An 18,535-nucleotide genomic window follows, 5' to 3' on the forward strand; every position below is an offset into this window, starting at 1 on the left:
TGCGCGTGCCACCACGCCACGAAACACCGAACTCGGGCTCCGAGCGTCCGACCCGCCCCCTGCGCGGCGGCCCCGCCTCTACCACGTGACGCACGGATGGCCTCCGCTTCCTCTTACTGGCGTAGTTCCGCGTCTCCGCACTCGCAGCTCCCAGGTGCCACTGCCTGCCTGAGTCACGTGTCGGGGGGGGAAGCGGGAAGGCGTCGTCCTCCTTTCCTAGCCCCCCCATCCGCCATGTTTTCAGGCCGGGTCTGGCTCGGTCTTCCCCCGTAAGGAAATGGCCGGGGAGCTCCAGGGAACCCAGGCGCCGTTGCTTCGGCGGAGCCTGGGCTAACGAGGCAGGGCAGCGGGAAAACCCGAGCACTTCTGCGCGGGGAGGGAGGCCATGGCGTCCAGCAGTAACTGGCTGTCCGGGGTGAATGTCGTGCTGGTGATGGCCTACGGGAGCCTGGTGAGGATCTTCCCCCACCCCATTCCTGCTGTCGCGTCTCACCCAGTGGAGACCCTCCTCTTGAGCCGATCCCTGTCTTCATTCTCCACCCACTCACCTGCGCCTTTTCTGGGCTTTTGACTTCGATCCCAGGAGTACCTGGGAGCTTAAGTCACAGACCCAGACCGACCCGCCCCTGGCTGAGAACCCTCCCCCTAAGCTCTAGGGCACAGACCCCAAGCCTCCCCACTATTGGCTTCCCTAGATCCACCTCCGTCGTCGACGTCCTCGCTTTCCCCCAAGTTTTATCTTGAAGCCTCCATTTCTGAGAGCCGCAATCTGGAGACTTTGAATGAAGGCATGCCTTTTGTTGTTGTTGTCTTTATTAAAGATTCTTATCGTATCTTTTTGGACAGGTATTTGTACTACTGTTTATTTTTGTGAAGAGGCAAATCATGCGCTTTGCAATGAAATCTAGAAGGGGACCCCATGTCCCTGTGGGACACAATGCCCCCAAGGTAGGTCCTTAGGGCACAATACCAGCATTCTTCAGTTGCGTTATAGGAACAAGAACGAGATTTTCTGTGCCTTTTAGAGATTACTTAAATTCACGTTTCTTTCTCTATTTACCTTTATAGTTAACCTTAGTGAATTGAGCAGTAACAGTCTTGGAATTTGGCTTACCTGCCCACTGCTGTGGTACAGTATGTAACTTTACCAAGAACTTAAGTTTTTGCTGACTGCTGTAAAATGTTTCCCCATTCATCTTAATCAATGTTTTTTGTTTGCTTTGTTTTAGGATGGATTTGAGAATGGTTACAATTAGCAGTAGAACAATGAAAGGTTGTCTTTGCAGAACTTCAGGCTTATTTAAGAGCCCCATTAAGTATCTTGTTCCACCATTTGTGTTACAGATAAGCCTAAGGAAAAGAAACAACTTAGGGGATAACATACAGAAAGTGAATAACCTAGTGATTTATTACCTTTGTTTATGCTTTCTTCTTGGGTAATGCCTTCCTTTCCATGGCTTTAAGTATACACAGATAAAATTGTGCCTCTTTCCAGCATCCCATACTATGTGTCTTAACTGCCTACTTCACATTTCACCATTATTTGTTTTGGGGTACCAGGGATTGAACCCAGGGGCACTTACCACTGAGCCACACTCCCACCTCTTTTTATTTTTTGTTTTGAAATGGTATCTCACTGAATTGCTTAGGGCCTTACTAAATTTCTGAAGCTGGCTTTGAACTTGCCATCCTGCCTCAGCCTCCCCAGCCACTGGGATTACAGGCATGCACCACACACCCAGCATCCACTTTGATTTCTAATAGATATCTCAAACCCAGCATATCTAAATCATAACTCTTGATACCCCACTGCCAACCCTATCTGCTTCTTTAATCTTTCACTTAAATGTACCTACTGCCCTTACTAACTTCCTTTTGTTTGGCGCCTCTCCCAGTCTCAGAAATCTAGTTCTACCAGTTGATCGCACACCTTTGCACATACTGTTACTGTGACCTGGAATGGTCTTCACTTGACTAGATCATTCATTCTTTAGATCTTAGCTTAAATGTTACTTCCATGAAAGAAGAATGCTTACTGTGGATTTTAAAATAGGTCTCTTTGAGCTGGGCTGTAGTTCAGTGGCAGAGTGCTTGCCTAGCATGCTTGAAGCAACTGGATTCCATCCTCAGCACCACATAAAAATAAACAAATAAAATAAATGCATTCTGTCCATCTAAAACTATAAAAAATATTTTAAAACCGAAATAAAATAGGTCTCAATTTTCCATTATTACCCTGATACTTTCTTCATAGCGTTTGCCACAATTTTTCTTTTAGTCTTTTTATCCAAAACATTCCTCTCAACTGGCCCATGGTGCCACACACATGTAATTCCAGTAATGTGAGAGGCTGAGACGAGAGGATTCTGAGTTCAAAACCAGCCTCACCAATTTATCGAGGCCCTAAGCGACTTAGTAAGACCCTATCTCAAAATAAAAAGGTCTGGAGATGTGGCTCATTTGTTCAGTCCCTGGATTCAATCCCTGATACCAAATAAGAATTTTTTTCTTTTTCTTCTGAGATCTTAAGCTTCAAGAGGGCAAGCACTTGGGTTTGGAGTGTAGCTCAGTGGTTCTAGTATATGCAAGCCCCTGCCTTCAGTTTGTGGCCCTGCAAAAAAAAAAGTGCAGGCACCAGGCCTTTTTTTTTTTTCCACCAACGTTAAACCAAGGCCAATACATAGTAAGTACTCAGTAATTCATTATTGAGTGAACAATAAGTCAGTGGGAGAGCCAAAGCTAGTACACAATTCTCTCAACTCCTAGAGCAGTTCTTTGATTAACCAGTATTATTAATCCTCTTGTACTTGTTCCTCTCTTTTTGTTACTGGGTATTGAACCAAGGGACACTTGACCACTGAGCCATATTCTCATCATCCCCCCCCTTTTTTTTTAATTTTGAGACAGAGTCTCTAAGTTACTTAGGGCCGCACTAAGTTGCTGAGGCTGGCTTTGAACTTGCTATCCTCCTACCTCAGCCTCCCAAGCCACTGGAATTATAGGTGTGCACCACAGCGCCAAGCCTTGTTTCTTTCTGACATATTACCTGGAAAGACTCAAGAAAGCTGTCCTTGCCTGAAACTTTGAACAGTGTAATTTCCACTTGTCTTTCATGGGTTGGTATCTAACATATCATTAGCCAATCAAAACTTTGGCTGTTTAGGAGCCCTGAGACTATGTGAAATCAAGATTGCTTATTTGGCCACAGTGGCACATTCCTGTAATTCCAGCAACTATGGAGGCTGCAGTAGGAGGATTGCAAGTTTGAGGCCAACTTGGGCAGTTTTGCAAGATCCTGCCTCCAAAAAAGGTGGGGCTGGGCACAGTGGCACACACCTATAATCCCAGCAGCTCTGGAGGCTGAGACAGGAGGATTTCGAGTTCGAAGCTAGCCTCAGCAACTTAGCAAGGTCCTAAGCAACTTAGTGAGACCTTGTCTCTTTTTTTTTTTAAAGAGAGTGAGAGAGAAATTTTTTTTTAATATTTATTTTATGGTTTTTGGCAGACACAACATCTTTGTATGTGGTGCTGAGGATCGAACCCAGGGCGCACACACGCCAGGCGAGCGCGCTACCACTTGAGCCACATCTCCAGCCCAAGACCTTGTCTCTAAATAAAAAACAGAATAGGGGCTGGGTTTGTGGCTCAGTGCTCACCTAGCATGCATGAGGCACTGGGTTCAATCCTCAACACCACATAAAAAAGTGGGGAGGAATTGGGGAGTTATAGCTCTGTGGTAAAGCACCTCTGGGTTCTACCCCCAGTATTGGGGGATTCTACCCCCAGTATTACTTTACAAAATTTATCTAAATTCTCATCCATTGCTGGTAGAAGTATAAATTATTAAAACCACTTTAGAAAATAATTGGGCATTATCAACTAAGATTGAACATGTACCTAGCTAATCTATGGCCCAGCAGTTCCGTATCATAAGGAAATTAATTTTTGCTCATAGTACTAGAAGTCATGTATGAAAATGTTCATGGTAGCAGAAATCCAGGTTAAAGTTAGTGATACCAGTTCATATTCTAGAATGATTTAAAAATTAAAAATAAACTAAAATATTTGAACACAAAGAATCTTCAAAATATTTTTAATGAAAAAAAAGTTGAAATAATAAAGTCTCCTTTAAAGAAAAAAAAAAGTTGCAAACATAGTGAATCTAAAAACCATGCCAAGAGTCTGGCACAGTGATGTATACCTAAAATCCCAGGTACTTGAGAGGCTAAGGTAGGAAGATCACAAGTTTACAGTCAGCCTAGGCAACTTGGCACAAGACTGTCTCAAAAAAGGACTGGGGGTGTCATTCAGTGGTAGAGCACCCTTGGGTTCAATTCCCAGTACTATGCACACAAAAAAATCTGCCAGGTCAAAAACATACATGGGCTGGGGCTCAGTGGTAGAGTGCTTGCCTAGCATGCTGAGGCACTGGGTTTGATCCTCAGCACCACATTAAAAAAAAATAAAGGCATTCTGTCCATCTACAACTACAAGATTTAAAAAAAAAAATAGCCATTCACAAGAGAATATGTATCATATGATTCCATTTATACGAAATTCTAGAATGAACATAAAGAACACATCATGTTGCCTGCAGCCGACTAAGGAAGAGAGGGTGACTTTAGAGAACATTTTGGGATAAGGAAATGTTAATTGAGATGCCAGTAAATGGGTATATTGTTAAAAATTCATCCATCCAAGCCAGGCTGGTGGGGCATGCCTATAATCCCAGTGACTCAGTAGGAGATAAGAGCATCACCAGCCAACATGGGCAATTTAGCAAGACCCTGTCTCAAAATAAAATACTTAAAAATAGAGCCTAGTGGTAAACCACCTCTGGGTTCAATTCCCCATATCACCACCAATAAGTTATCCAAATTCATTTGTCTATATACTTAAGTGAATTTTCTTTATTTTTTATACAAATTCAACCTCAGTAAATTCATTTTAAACTTGTAGGGCTGGAGATATAGCTCAGTGTTAAAGCACTTACCTCACATTTGCAAGCCCTGGGTTCAATCCCTGGCACTGAAAAAGAAAACAGTTTGCTGAGGAATTCAAGAAGTATTTTTCCATTTGTATAAAGCTCAAAACTAGACAAAGTTAAGCATCTTGTTTAGGATAACACATGATAAAACAATGAAGAGTGAGAGGATTACAAGTAAGTGAAGGTTTGTGGTGGTGGCAATTAGGAATGAGTACATAGGACTTCAAAGTCATTGATTTCCATTTCATAAAGTGAATATTGGATATAGGTGTTCATCTTGGTCTTTATAATTACTTAAAATGTGCATATGTTACCTGTGGTCTGTGATAATAGTTCACAATGGAAGTTTCTGGTAGAGTTAAACAACAAAGGGCCAGGGAAGTAGCTTGTGGTAGAGCTCTTCCTAGCATATGAATGAGTTTCTGGGTTCAATCCCAGCCAGTATGTAGGGTTGGGGGTGGGGTTACAATAGAAATTATACCATGGCATATACCTGTAATCCCAGTGATTTTGGAGGCTGAGGCAGAGGGATGGATTCCAAGTTTGGGGCTAACCTCAGCATTTTAGCAAAGCACTGTCTCAAAAAAAAAGATTTGGAAATGTGGCTTAATGATAATGCACCTCTGAGTCCAGTTCCCAGTACAAAAGGAAAACAAGGGGGCTGCAGATATATTTCATTCAGTAGAGTGCTTGCCTCAAATGCACAAGGCCCTGGGTTCAATCCCCCAGCACACCAAAAAAAAAAAAATTATTTCCTCGGGGGTTTGGCAACTCTCTTAAGTGAGATGGATGTGGAACTGATGATAGTGCTTGCTTCTATCTTGAAAGGGCAGCACAATAATAGTACCTTTTAAATTTTTGTAGCATGGATGTTAATTATCAATTTTTTTCCTCCAGTACTGAGAATCGGACCCAGAGCCTCCAACATAATAGAATAGTGCTCTACCACTAAGCTACACTCCCGGCCCTTTTCATTTTGTTTTTGAGGCAGTGTCTCACTAAATTGCTCAGGCTTGATCTTGAAATCCTCCTGCCTGAGCCTCCCAAATAACAGGAGTTACAGATGTGTGCCACTATGCCTGGCATGAATTACCAATTTTAGCAATTAAACTGGGTATAGTGGCACACACCTGTAACACCAGCTATTCGGGAAGCTGAGAGAGGATTAGTAGTTCAAAGCCAGCCTGAGCAATAGGGTCTATCTCAAAAATAAAAAGGACTGGGAGCGTAGCCTTGTGGAAGAGCTAGGTTCAATCCCCATGTGGCAAAAATGAACATTTTTTTTTTAATGTTTTTGTTTTAACATGGATTTCTAGAAGTCCTGTGGTCCACCAGGTTGGACAGTCCCTAGATGTTTATAGATTATATGCAGGTCTTCTCCTTGGATTTCTAGAATAGATTATGACTTCCAGTTGTCCACTTTGTCCCAATTTAGGAAGGTCTTTATAATACCTACCAAGATTCTTAGACCCCAGTGTAAAATCTGGAATAATGCTGTAGAGCGTGAAGAAATTCTGGCAAATTAAAATATCTAGCTTAGGGCTGGGGATGTGTCTCAAGCCGTAGCGCACTCGCCTGGCATGCATGTGGCCTGGGTTCTATCCTCAGCACCACATACAATCAAAGATGTTGTGTCTGCCGAAAACTAAAAAATAAATATTAAAAATTCTCTCTCTCTCTAAAAAAAAATAAAATAAAATATCTAGCTTAGATATGTACAGTTTGGAGAGGTTATTAGAGAATCCCATTCTTTCCCAGAATCTTACATCTTATATCTGGCAATTTCGGTAACTATCTGAGCACTTCCACTACTTCATCTTAGTTGTTCACAGGCTCTGACCCTTTTCCAGATTAGTGGGAATCAGAGTACAAGGTAAGTGATTCTCTATTCTCTTCTCTGCACATTCAGGACTTGAAAGAGGAGATTGATATTCGACTATCCAGGGTTCAGGATATCAAGTATGAACCTCAGCTCCTTGCAGATGATGATGCAAGACTGCTACAACTGGAAACTCAGGGAAGTCAAAGTATGTTGCAAGCTCTTGGAGAGCACTTCAGTGAGGAGTCCCACAGGTTCAGAATTCCTTTACACTTGTTGTAAATAGCTGCTAACAAAACCTCAGTTATTCCAGTTGTTGGCTATGTGTCAGATGCAGAAAGACAGTTTATTAGTTTACTGGAGTTTGAGGATTATGTCTGAGACTACTCTTTGTTTCAACAGGTTGCTACAACTATCTGTATAGGATGAAAGCTCTGGATGCTATCCGTGCTTCTGGTAAGGACACTAGCTATCAGACTCCATTCTAGAGCCTAAAAAGCCATCTAGGGAACAGAGTAATGAACCCATTTTATATGTTAGGATTTGTCCTTTTTGTATATCTCGACTAGTGGGAATTTCCTGGAGTTTAGAAAGTACCACTTAATCTTTTACATAAGGAAATTATGTAGGCAGGTTAGTTCTTCTCCAAAAAGGCTAGGGTTTTTTGTTTGTCTTTTAAGATTCTTGAGACCTTTAGTTTCCTGAACTGGAAGATGATAATTTGTTTTTCCACAAAGGACTAGTGACATCTATTTTTTCAGTAAACCCAAGGAGAATGATTCTTGAATATTTTTTCCCATTCTATGGCCACTTGTCATATATGTAAATTTTTTAAGGATTGAATCCAGAGGTGCTTTACCACTGAGCTATATCCCCAGCCCTTTGTATTTTTTATTTTGAGACAGATTTGTCTATTTTTTTTAAATATTCTTTTTTTTTTTTTAAAGATGGGATTTACATCCAGCTCATATCACTTATTTCATTAGACCTATTTCTAACTTGGAAAAATAACTAGATATTGTTCCTTTATCTCCTCAGAGATCCCATTTCATGCTGAAGGCAGGCACCCCTGTTCCTTAATGGGCAAGAATTTCCGCTCCTACTTGCTAGATCTTCGAAACACTAGTACTCCTTTCAAGGGTGTGCGGAAGGCCCTTATCGATACCCTGCTGGATGGCTACGAGACAGCCCGCTACGGGACAGGGGTGAGCTGAATGGCCAGTTTTTCCTTCAAGTATCTAAAGGAATATGCCAGACTAAGAGATCCTCATCTTTTCTCTTTCCTAAGGTGTTTGGCCAGAGTGAGTACCTGCGCTATCAAGAGGCCCTGAGTGAGCTGGCCACTGTGTGAGTTTGGAGGGGAACATGTCAAAGGGAGCTGGTTAGAGAATATCAGAAGTATTAGAAGTGCTGGACTGTTCCTAATATTTATGCAGTAGCTTTCATAAAGCAGTATGAATGAATATCCATGATACCATAAGACTATTAGAATTGCCTCTTGCCATATTAGAAAGAAGATGCTACCACATAAGTAATAAGAGAATTCTTTTACTTTATGTGCATCTTTTTCTTTTTTTTCCAGCCCAATTAAATGTCAAAATTGGCAGAACCTAATAAAGCATTAAATGCCACCCATTTTTATTACTACTTAAAGCATTATAACCTTATCTGAAACAAAGGTCACCACTAGAGAGTCAGTTTTGGGGTTTTTGTTTGTTTACTTATTTTGTTATTGTTGTTGTTGTTGTTTTGGTACCAGAGATTGAACTTCAGGGGTGATTAACCACTGAATCACATCCCCAGCCCTTTTTTGTTTTATTTTGAGACAGGGTCTCACTTAGGGCCTAGCTAAGTGGCTAAGACTGACTTTGAACTTGGAATCCTGCCTCTACCTCTGAAGCCACTGGGATTACAGGCATGCACCACTGCCCCTGGGGAGGGTCATGACTTCTGTTTGGGAATCATGACTTTCATTAACATGTTAGGATGTTAACAGGATATTACACTTGGTAGTAATATCCTAAGATACAAAGATATTACCTAAGAGAAGGAAGAGGAGTCATGACTTCTGTTTGAGAATGTTTTAAATATGTACTCAATATAGTTTCATTATGTTGTTTATGCATATCTTAAAGTGTTTGGTGAAAAAAAAGAAGGCCAATTTAGAATTAAATTAGTTACCATCCATGAAAAGAATACATCTGTTTTCTGTTGTGTTTGGCATGACTTTCTCAAGACATAAGGAGTATGTCTATTCTGTCTTCTCTCCGTTCTAAAAATGAGCTATGCTGGGATTTTTTGTTTGTTTTTATTTTCTTTTTGGTACTAGGAGTTGAACCCAGGGGTGCTCTACCACTGAGCTATACCCCGGTTTTTATTTTGGGAAAGGTTCTTACCAAGTTGCCCAGCGGTCCTCAAACTTGGGATCCTTCTGCCTCAGCCTTCTGAGTAGCTGGGGTTAGAAGCATGTGCTACCACACCTAGCCTGAACTACCTTGTTCTCAAAGACAGAAGGTGCCAGTGAAAACTTCAGAGCAGTAATGAAAATGATCAAAGAAGCTGGAAAAAGAACCAGGTGTGGTGGTGCACGCCTGTAATCCCAGCAGCTGGAGGCCGAGGCAGGAAGATTGCAAGTTCAAAGCCAGCCTCAGCAACTTAGTGATGCCCTAAGCAACCTAGTGAGACCCTGTCTCTAAATAAAATATAAAAAGGGCTGGGGATGTAGCTCAGTGGTTAAGCACCCCTGGGTTCAATCCCTGGTACCAAAAAAAAAAAAAAAAAAAAGGTAGCAACAAGCTGGAAAAAAATGATTGGAGTTAGGCAGGAAATCTATTTTAAAATCTTCTGAAAGATAAATACAAATTCCACTTGTATAGGATTCCTAGGAAGTCAAATTCAGAGTCAGAAAGTAGAATGGTGGTTGCTAGGCATTGGGGAAAGGGGAAATGAAAACTAGTTTAATGAGCATAGACTTGCAAGTTGAAAAGTGTTAATTGGAGGTTAGTCGTGCAATATTGTGAATGTACTTGAAGCTACTGAAGTATGTTTTAAAATGGTTAAATGAAAAGTTTTATACGTATATTATTACAGGTTTTTTAAAATTTTTTCTTTCGGCTTCTAGAAAGCTTCAGTGGGTATAGTAAAAAGAATATAGGCTTTGCAGTCGGACAACCTTAGGTTCAAATACCCAGTCTGTCACTTAATAGCTTTGTGACCTCATACAGGTTAATTATTGGACCCTCCATTTCTTAACCTGCACAACTAGGCAATACAAAAAATAGAGGGTGATGTTAGTAAATTAGATGTAAACCACCAAGTGTAATATGCTAACATGTCAAGTACCCAATAGCTGCTTCTGTTCTTATTTATTTATATTTAGCTTTCAAGGGACTTTCTTTAGATTAGGAATATGTTCACTACATACATACATTAGGTGAAATCAGTAAAATTAAAAGTTTTCTTTAGGGCTGAGGCCCAGAGGCAGAGAGCTTGCCTAGCATGTGTGAGGCACTGGGTTCGATCCTCGGCACCACATAAAAAAAAAAAAAAAACTTTTTTTTTTAATGACACTGAAGATTAAACTCATGGGTACTCTACTGCTATGCTACATCCCCAGCCCTTTTTGAAATTTTTTTATTTTGAGACAGAGTCTTGCCAAGTTGTCAAGGTCGGTCCCACTTGTGATCATCCTGCGTTAGCCTCCTGAATGTAACTACAGGTGTGAACTACCACATCTTACTGGTTTCTTTATTTCTAAGCTCTCAGATAGGCTTTTAGTAACTAGTTTATAAGATAGGTCAGAGACCATTTGTGGCTACATTTATGGGAAAGGAAAGGACCTGAATTGTATTCTTCTGCTAGTCCTCATTCTGTCCATAACCTCCCCTCTTTGTATTTTTAGTGTCAAAGCACGAGTTGGGAGCTCTCAGCGACAGCACCAGTCAGCAGCCAAAGACCTAACTCAGTCCCCTGAAGTCTCCCCAACTACTATCCAGGTGACATACCTTCCCTCCAGTCAGAAGAGTAAACGTGCCAAGCATTTCCTGGAATTGAAGAGCTTTAAGGATAACTATAACACATTGGAGAGCACTCTGTGATGGAGCTGAAGGACTCTCGCTGCAGACTGAGCCAGACATCTGTGGTGTCTACTGGGCAGCCCTCAGGAAATCTGGCTCAGCAGGCCCAGGCTGTTTTAGCCAAAGCTCCTGCTGTGTCCAGGGTTCTTAGAGCTTGTGTCTGAAAGGTCATTCCCCAACTTTTTCTTACAGGCATTTTCAGAATATCAGCTAAGATTTTATTTTCCCCTCAGTAGAATTTTTTTTTTCTTCTGTGTTTGAATTCAGATGTCATTCTTATTTCTGTCAAAAGTTTTCTTAAAAATCTTCACTTGTTTTTGGCCATAGTCCACCTATTTAATCCCAAAGGTGAAAAGTAAGGTATCTTCCATATCTGTCCCATTGTTCTCAGTTGAGTGGGAACTGCTTGGTTTTAGGGTGTCTTGAAGTTGTTTGGTGGAAGAGGTGGGCAGGATCAGGGGTGGGGTGAGGAAGTGGGTGGTATGTGTAACAACTTACCCTGGCACTCCATTTAAACCAGGATGTGTTGAAACATTTACACAACTTTCCTCGTGTGCACTGATCTGCCTTTCCACCTTCATTCAACCCTCTTTATAAATAAATGAACAAAAGGAAATGTTCTGACACCTGGAATAATCTGTGCCGAGATACAAGATGATATGGAGGAATGGTTTCCCCTAATACGGCAGTGTACTGGTATGGTTTTATGGATTAGTTATTTAATAAAATGAACCATTAAAAAACAGAACATATGACTCATTTCTTTATTGTTGTCTTTTGGTAAAATGGGCATACAGTATGTTTTCTGTACTTTGCTAACAGGCTATGGGGCATGAGGTTTTGCCTCCAGAGAATTGGTCGGATACTCTTTGGGACATCAACAGAGAAATCCTGAAATAGGGATGGTGGCTCTTGCTCACAGATTTGTCTGTGTCACTAATAGAAGGCTGGAGAACCAGGAGTCCCTTCAGGTCTCCAGGGCAACAGGCCAGGTGACCAATCAACTCCTAGGCCCAGGGTCATTGTTGGAGGCCTAAATGTTGCTATGACTACTGCAGCCTTGGTGACTGAACTAAACAGAAAGGAGAGCCTGCTCAGTCTCCTCAGACTTAAGCAAGCAAGTCTGTAGACATGTCTGCGGAAAAGATAACAAAAGTAGAAGAGGTATGCAGAATTGGAAGGAGGGACTGGGTTGAAGGAGTTTCCCTTGAGAAGGTTTGCAGATCAGTTTTCTTAGAAGTAGGCTATTTATTGGGGAAAGCGCTCGATTTAAGACTAGGGTATAGTTAGTAACAGGAGTGGGAGACTATGTCTAGCATCTAATAGATAGTCAATGTGCCAGGTGCAGTAGTACACACCTGTAACTCAGGAGGCAAGGCAGAGAACCACAAGTTCAAGGCCAGTCTCAGTAACTTATCAAAAAATAAAAAAGCCCAGGGATGTAACTCAATGCTTCTGGGTTCAAACCCCAATACTGGGGAGATAGGGGGCCAAATATCAACTCTTGCATGTTTTTTTTTTTCTGAAAAGTGTAGAGCTTTCTTCCCACCTCCCTTAGGAAATTGACTACTTCCTATCTCAAAAAATCTATGAATCTTGTACAAGAAAAGGATACTTGCCGTTAGTGAGGTTCTGGAGATTAAAGGCAGATCAACAGAATTTCCCTTTTCTTGCAGAACTTTCAAAGGGCCCTAGAATTTAAGAAGATGGTCAACAGGTAATCTCTGCTTCTCTTACCCTTACCCTTCAGCTTGACCTTTCTACACTCCTGTCGCTAAGCCACACCGCCAACTCTGTCTCATTGAGGGCTCATTAAAAGAAAACAGCTCAGGAGCTGAAGCAGGAAGATCACAAGTTCAAAGCCAGCCTCAGAAAAAGCAAGGCGCTAAGCAACTCAATGAAATCATGTCTGTAAATAAAATAGAAAATAGGGCTGGGGATGTGGCTCAGTGGTCAAGTGCCCCTGAGTTCAATCCCTAGAACCTACCCCTAAAGAAGAAAAAAAAAGAAAAAGCCTAGGCCTGGTGGCACCTGCCTGTAATCTCAGCTACCAGGAGTCTGAGGCAGGAGTATCAAGTTCTAGGCCAGCCTCAGCAATTTACCAAAACCCTATCTCAAAAAATAAAAAGGGCTGGTGATGTAACTCAGTGTGAGGCCTTTGGGTTGATCCTTAATACCGCAAAGAAGGGGAGAAGGAGGAAAAAGAACTCTGATGCCAGGTCTTCCTCCCAGGAGATTTTGATTGAAATGTCTGGGATAAGATAGAAGAATCCTATTTTTAAGAATATTGGCCAGGTGCAGTGGCACACACCTATAATCCCAGTGTCTCAGGAGGTTGAAGCTGGAGGATCGTGAGTTCAAAAGACAGCCTCAGCAACTTAGGCCCTAAGCAACTCAGAAAGACCCTGTCTCTAAAATAAAATACAAAAAAAGAGCTGGGGATGTGGCTCAGTGGTTAAGTGCCACTGGGTTCAATCCCCAGTACCAAAAAAAAAAAAAACCTTTTTCAGGTGGTGTACACTTGTAATCCCAGTATCTGGGGAGGCTAAGGCAGGAAAAATCAAAGTTTGAGGCCAGCCTCAGCAATTTAGCAGTTTAGATCCCGTTTAAAAATAAAAAGTAGAGCCAGGCACAGTGGCACAGGCCTGTAATTCTAGCAGCTCAGGAAGCTGAAACAGGAGGATCATGAGTCAAAGCCAGCTTCAGCAATGACAGGTGCTAAGCAAATCAGTGAGACCCTGTCTCTAAATAAAAATACAAAAATGGGCTGGGGATGTGGCTCAGTGGTTGAGTGCCCCTGAGTTCAATCTCTGGTACAAAAAAAAAAAAAAAAATGAGAAGGTACATACACAAGAATGTTCATGACAGAGTTGTTCATAAAAAATAAAGCTGGAATCTTGGTTAAATTATACCAAAAAAAAAAAAAAAAAACACAGCCTTTAAACTGAAGGAAGCAAATCTCTGTGTTCATATGAGAAGTCCAAATTGTTAAGCAGCTCTGTGTATGTAAATGTATAATGTCTAGCTGAGTGCTAGAGTGCTTGCCTTGAATGCCTGAGGTCCTAGTTTAGCTCCCCAGCAATGTAAGTAAGGAGGAAGAGGGGCTGGGGCTGGGGCTCAGTGGTAGGGCGCTCACCTAGCATGCACGAGACACTGGGTTCAATCCTCAGCACCACATAAAAATAAAAGATATCGTGTCCACCTAAAACTAAAAACTAAATATTAAAAAAAAAAAAAGGAGGAGGAGAAGAAAGAAAAAAAAAAGGAAGATATACCTGTTGGTATCTGATAGAAAAATTTCCTGGAAGGATGCATAAGAAACTTTTAAGTTTGTTGGGCAGTACTGGGTCAGGGCTAAGCTTTTTTTAATTGTTAAAGAAAAATTTTATTCAAAGAAAAACTAGGAGCTGTGCTTGCCTGTAATCCCAGCTGATAAGGAGGCTGAGGCAGAAGGATCAAAGGTTTGAGGCCAATCTGAGCGACTTAGTGTCTTGAAATGAAATGAAAAAGAGGTGAGAATGTGGCTCAATGTTACAGTGCTTGCCTGGCATTCAAGAGGTCTGTGTTCAGTCCCATGTACCACGGAAAAAAAAAAGAAAAAGTAGAGTTGGGGACAATGAGCTGAGATCCAGGTCTGCCACTAAGTGACCTTGGGCAACTCACAACTTTCAGTTTCTTTGCCTATATCATGTAAAAGTTAATACCTGTGCCTCAAAGTTATTGTAATGATTAAATAACATAATTACTTAATACGTACCAGGTTCTAAATCAATTGTAGTTATCATTTTAAGGATTTTTGCAATCTTTTTAGGGGAAGGGTGGTGGTACCAGGGTTTATTTTTTTTTATTTTTTTTAATAGTATTTATTTTTTAGTTATAGGTGGACACGATGTCTTTATTTTACTTTATGTGGTGCTGAGGATCGAACCCAGTGCCTCACGCATGCTAGGCGTACGCTCTACCTCTGAGCCATAACCCCAGCCCGGTACCAGGGTTTAAAACCAAGGCACAGGACCACTGAGCCACATCCCAGCCCTATTTTTATTTATTTATTTATTTATTTTTTCAGACAGGATCTCACTGAGTTGCTTAGTGCCTCACTTTTGCTGAGGCTGGCTTTGAACTTGCAGTCCTCTTCCCTCAGCCTCCCGAGCCACTGGGATTACAGGTGTGCGCCACTGTGCCCAGATGCAATCTTTTGACAATGGAACAAGGGTTCTAAGTGATGAAGCAGCCTCACTGATTGGATTTTTAATCTCCACTCCTTTTTTTTTTTTTTTTTTTTTTGGTGGTGGTGGTCCTGGGTATTGAACCCAGGGCCTTGTGCATACTAAGCAAGCACTCTACCAGCTGAGCTACATCCCCAACCCTTCCCTTCCTAATTTTAACCCATTCAACCACCACCTCTGTACCTTGGGCAGGTGGCAAACTTCACATATTCACTGTGCATGGCAGATGACATTGAGCCAGAGGAGAAACCCATACACCATCCTAAGGATGCAGGATGCCATGGTAAAGGAATTGGCACTGGCCAACAAACAACTACTGATGGTGAGTTCTAGGAGAATTGTGCCTTTTCCAGCTGGGATTTCAAAATATTAGTCTCTGTCATTACTCACCCAGCTTATTACACCAGAACATCAACTGTTTAACTCCAAGTGCCAAAGTTCTTTTTCAATAAGTGATTCTTTGCATCCAGCTTGCAGGTAACACATTTCAAAGTCCCAGAGTGACCTGGGTGGTGTTGCATACCTGTAATCAGACCAATTCTTGAGAGTGAGACAGGAGGATTGCAAGTTCAAGTCAGCCTGGGCAACTTAGTGAGACCCTGTCTCAAAATAAAAATGAAAAGGGCTGAGGATGTGACTCAGTGGTAGAGCACTTGCCTAGCACATATGAGGTCCATGTTTCAACCCTCTGTACTGGAAAAAAAATGTTTTTCCAAAGTGCATTATAGCCTTTGTTTGTCTCATCTTACTGAGACACTAAACTGCCTCCATTAATGCCCGGCACCTACTCTTGTTACGTCTTTCTCTCCCTCTTGTCCCAATAGCTGTCATGTCACCATCTTTGTATCCTGGGAGCCTAGCAGAATTCCTGATTTGTGGTATGTTCTCAGCAAATATTTGCTGGACATAGGGCTTCACCCATGAAGAAAAAATTGGTTCGGCCTCTCTAGCACTGTCTAGCTTTGAGTTATAGCTAAGTCCAGGTCCAAAAGAAAAGGAGTTATGGGAAAACAACCAGGAAGAGAGAATGAGGAAGGTTGGTAAACAGAGAGCCAACACCACACTCTTCTGCCCTCCCTGCCAGGTCCGTCAAGCTGCCCTGCACCAGCTGTTTGAAAAGGAGCATCAGCAGTACCAGCAAGAACTAAATCAGATGGGCAAAGCTTTTTATGTGGAGAGACTCTGACAGCCTCCGAAACACTGCTCTTCCCTTCTTGCCATACCTGCTAACGTAGCCTTCTTGAGCCTCTGCTACCTTGAACTTCCTTCCCCAAACAGCCTGAGCCTGGGACAATTTCCCCATCTTCATCACCTTCCCTGTCAATCCCCTGCTTCCAACTGGGAAACAATCTATTTTTTAAAAAAATGATGAAGGGGGCTGGGGTTGTGGCCCAGCGGCAGAGTGCTCACCTGGCGCATGCAAAGCCCTGGGTTCCATCCTCAGTACCACATAACAATAAATAAATAAAGATGTTGTGTCCATCTACAACTGAAAAAAATTCTTAAAAATGGTGAAAACGAGTGACGCCTTGTGGTCGGAGTGGGATCTGCAGCGTTGATGTAAGGTGGTGGGGGGTATATAATGGGAGTTGAAATTCTGATTTGATTTAACAAATAAAGCTACCTCTTAAAGGTTCACACTTTTTTGAACAGGGCTCATTCTCTCAGCCTCAAATCATTTTTTTTCTATTTCTGTGGTACTGGAAATTGAACCCAGGGGCACTTTACTACTGAGCTACATCCCCAGCCCTCTTTTATTTGAGACCCTGTCTTATTTTATTTTATTTGAGACCCTATCTCAAAGGGCCCCACTAAGTTGCTGAGGGTGGCTTTGAATTTGTGATTCTCTTGACTGAGCCTCCAGAGCCACTGGGATTACAGGTGTGTGTCACTGCATCCAGCTTTTTTTTTTTTTTTTTTTTTTTTTTTTACTTTTGAGGCAGGTTCTCACTAAGTTGCTGAGGGTCTTGCTAAATTGCTGAGGCTAGCCTCGAATTTGCAATTATCCTGCTTCAACCTCCCAAATCGCTGGGATTATCACTGGGGTATATGCCGCTCTGCCCAGCTTTGATTTGTTCTTAACTACCATAATTTTGATTTCCTGGACTTTGCACACCTCCTCTCAGATCTTGTCTGTATACTGGGACAGATAGCTTTGAATGTGGCTATTAATCTACAGGCACTATGGTGCCCGAGTGTTAGGATAACAGTATTCAAGGTTTTATGTCATTTAATTATTATGAAACCTTTTTTTTTTCCTTTGAGGTTGAACCAGGGCCCTTAACCACCAAGCCACATCCCAAGCCCTTTTATATATTTTATTAGACACAAGGTCTTGTTGCGTTGCTTAGGGCCTCAGTGAGTTGCTGAGGCTGGCTTTGAACTCACAATCCTCCTGCCTTAGCCTCCCAAACTTCTGGGATTACAGGCATGCGCCCCTGCGCCTGGCTTTATTGTGAAATCTTAGAAGACTCTTTCCTCTGAGCCTGAATACCCACTTCTGCAAGAATGAGAGGATTCCAGACTCAAATGCCCCCAGGTAAAAGGCAGATAATGTAGAAGGTGTGAGAAAATAAAAGATAAGAAGATTTGTGAGAGATCAGGAAGAGTATGTCCATCCTAAAGGCATTTTAAATACTGAAAAGTACTGAATGTACCCACAGGACACAGAGAACATTATTAAGGCTCTATTTTCTATTCAAATGACTTCCAAAGCCAAAGAGACACACACTATTGTTCCCTAATGTAACTGTCACTCAAATTACTTTTCCCAAGTCTCTTGCCTTGCCAGTGGCAACTCTCTGGTCACTCATCTTGGCCACATGATCTTTTCCTCCCCTCAACTCCATGTGGCTGTCTCCACTACAAAACCCACAACCTTCATTTCCTCTCTCAAGTCTGACTCTATCCTTCAATTTTTCACCTTCCAGATGTTAGATCTTCTTCCTTCTGACCCTTCACATTCCTGATAAGTGCTGAGAGGTAACAGGGATAAAGAGGAAAGCACAAGACAGGCACCGTGGCACACACCTGGAATCCCAGTGCCTTGGGAGGCTGAGGTAGGAGAAACCCGAATTTGGGCAACCTAAGGAGAACCTGTCTCAAAATGAAAAAAAGGTCTGGGATGTGGTACAGTGCCCTGGGTGCAATCCGGCTGCCCTACAAAAGAAAGAAAAAGAGAGAAAGCTAACACAGGTTTTGGAGACAGGTGTGGTTTCCACATTCTGGCTTTGCTTCCTTAATTTGTGAATCATCATGTGTAAGTTACTTATCTGAGTCTCATTTCCTCTTCTGAAAATGAGGATAGGACAGGCTGGGGTTGTAGCTTAGTGTAGAACACTTGCTTAGCATGTGTGAGGCCCTGAGCAACACACACACACACACACACACACACAACACACACACACACACGAAAATTAGGACA

General features: G+C 42.0%; 3 protein-coding genes across 8 annotated transcripts in view; 2 read left to right on the top strand and 1 right to left on the bottom strand.

Annotated features, from left to right (window-relative positions):
* Positions 1 to 636, bottom strand: part of Ubap2l (ubiquitin associated protein 2 like) — a 46,132-nt gene extending 45,496 nt beyond the window's left edge. The window contains exon 1 of the mRNA XM_078027491.1: positions 549 to 636. The gene's annotated coding sequence lies outside the window, so the exon portion shown is untranslated. The remainder of the gene's footprint in view (positions 1 to 548) is intronic.
* On the top strand, positions 30 to 11,630 carry Ltap1 (lipid transport auxiliary protein 1). Of its 6 annotated transcripts, none has more exons than XM_078027505.1 (7): positions 30 to 154; positions 847 to 948; positions 6,897 to 7,014; positions 7,209 to 7,262; positions 7,845 to 8,011; positions 8,095 to 8,153; positions 10,708 to 11,630. In XM_078027505.1, the coding sequence occupies exons 2-7, from the start codon at positions 886 to 888 to the stop codon at positions 10,901 to 10,903; spliced, it is 657 nt and encodes a 218-aa protein (XP_077883631.1). In that variant the 5' UTR covers positions 30 to 154; positions 847 to 885; the 3' UTR covers positions 10,904 to 11,630. The 6 variants fall into 6 exon arrangements, with proteins under 6 accessions (XP_077883631.1, XP_077883625.1, XP_077883628.1 ...); XM_078027499.1 differs by lacking the exon at positions 30 to 154 and adding an exon at positions 161 to 451; XM_078027503.1 differs by lacking the exon at positions 30 to 154 and adding an exon at positions 1,069 to 1,134 and having other exon boundaries at positions 6,897 to 7,060.
* Positions 11,631 to 11,938: 308 nt separating this feature from the next.
* On the top strand, positions 11,939 to 16,747 carry Cfap141 (cilia and flagella associated protein 141). Its single transcript, XM_005331293.4, has 4 exons — positions 11,939 to 12,046; positions 12,559 to 12,599; positions 15,304 to 15,433; positions 16,196 to 16,747. The coding sequence occupies exons 1-4, from the start codon at positions 12,014 to 12,016 to the stop codon at positions 16,295 to 16,297; spliced, it is 306 nt and encodes a 101-aa protein (XP_005331350.2). The 5' UTR covers positions 11,939 to 12,013; the 3' UTR covers positions 16,298 to 16,747.
* The last annotated feature ends 1,788 nt before the right edge of the window (positions 16,748 to 18,535 follow it).

This window comes from Ictidomys tridecemlineatus, chromosome 11 (assembly GCF_052094955.1).
Source record: "Ictidomys tridecemlineatus isolate mIctTri1 chromosome 11, mIctTri1.hap1, whole genome shotgun sequence".
In the NCBI taxonomy this organism is placed as follows: Eukaryota; Metazoa; Chordata; class Mammalia; order Rodentia; family Sciuridae; genus Ictidomys; species Ictidomys tridecemlineatus.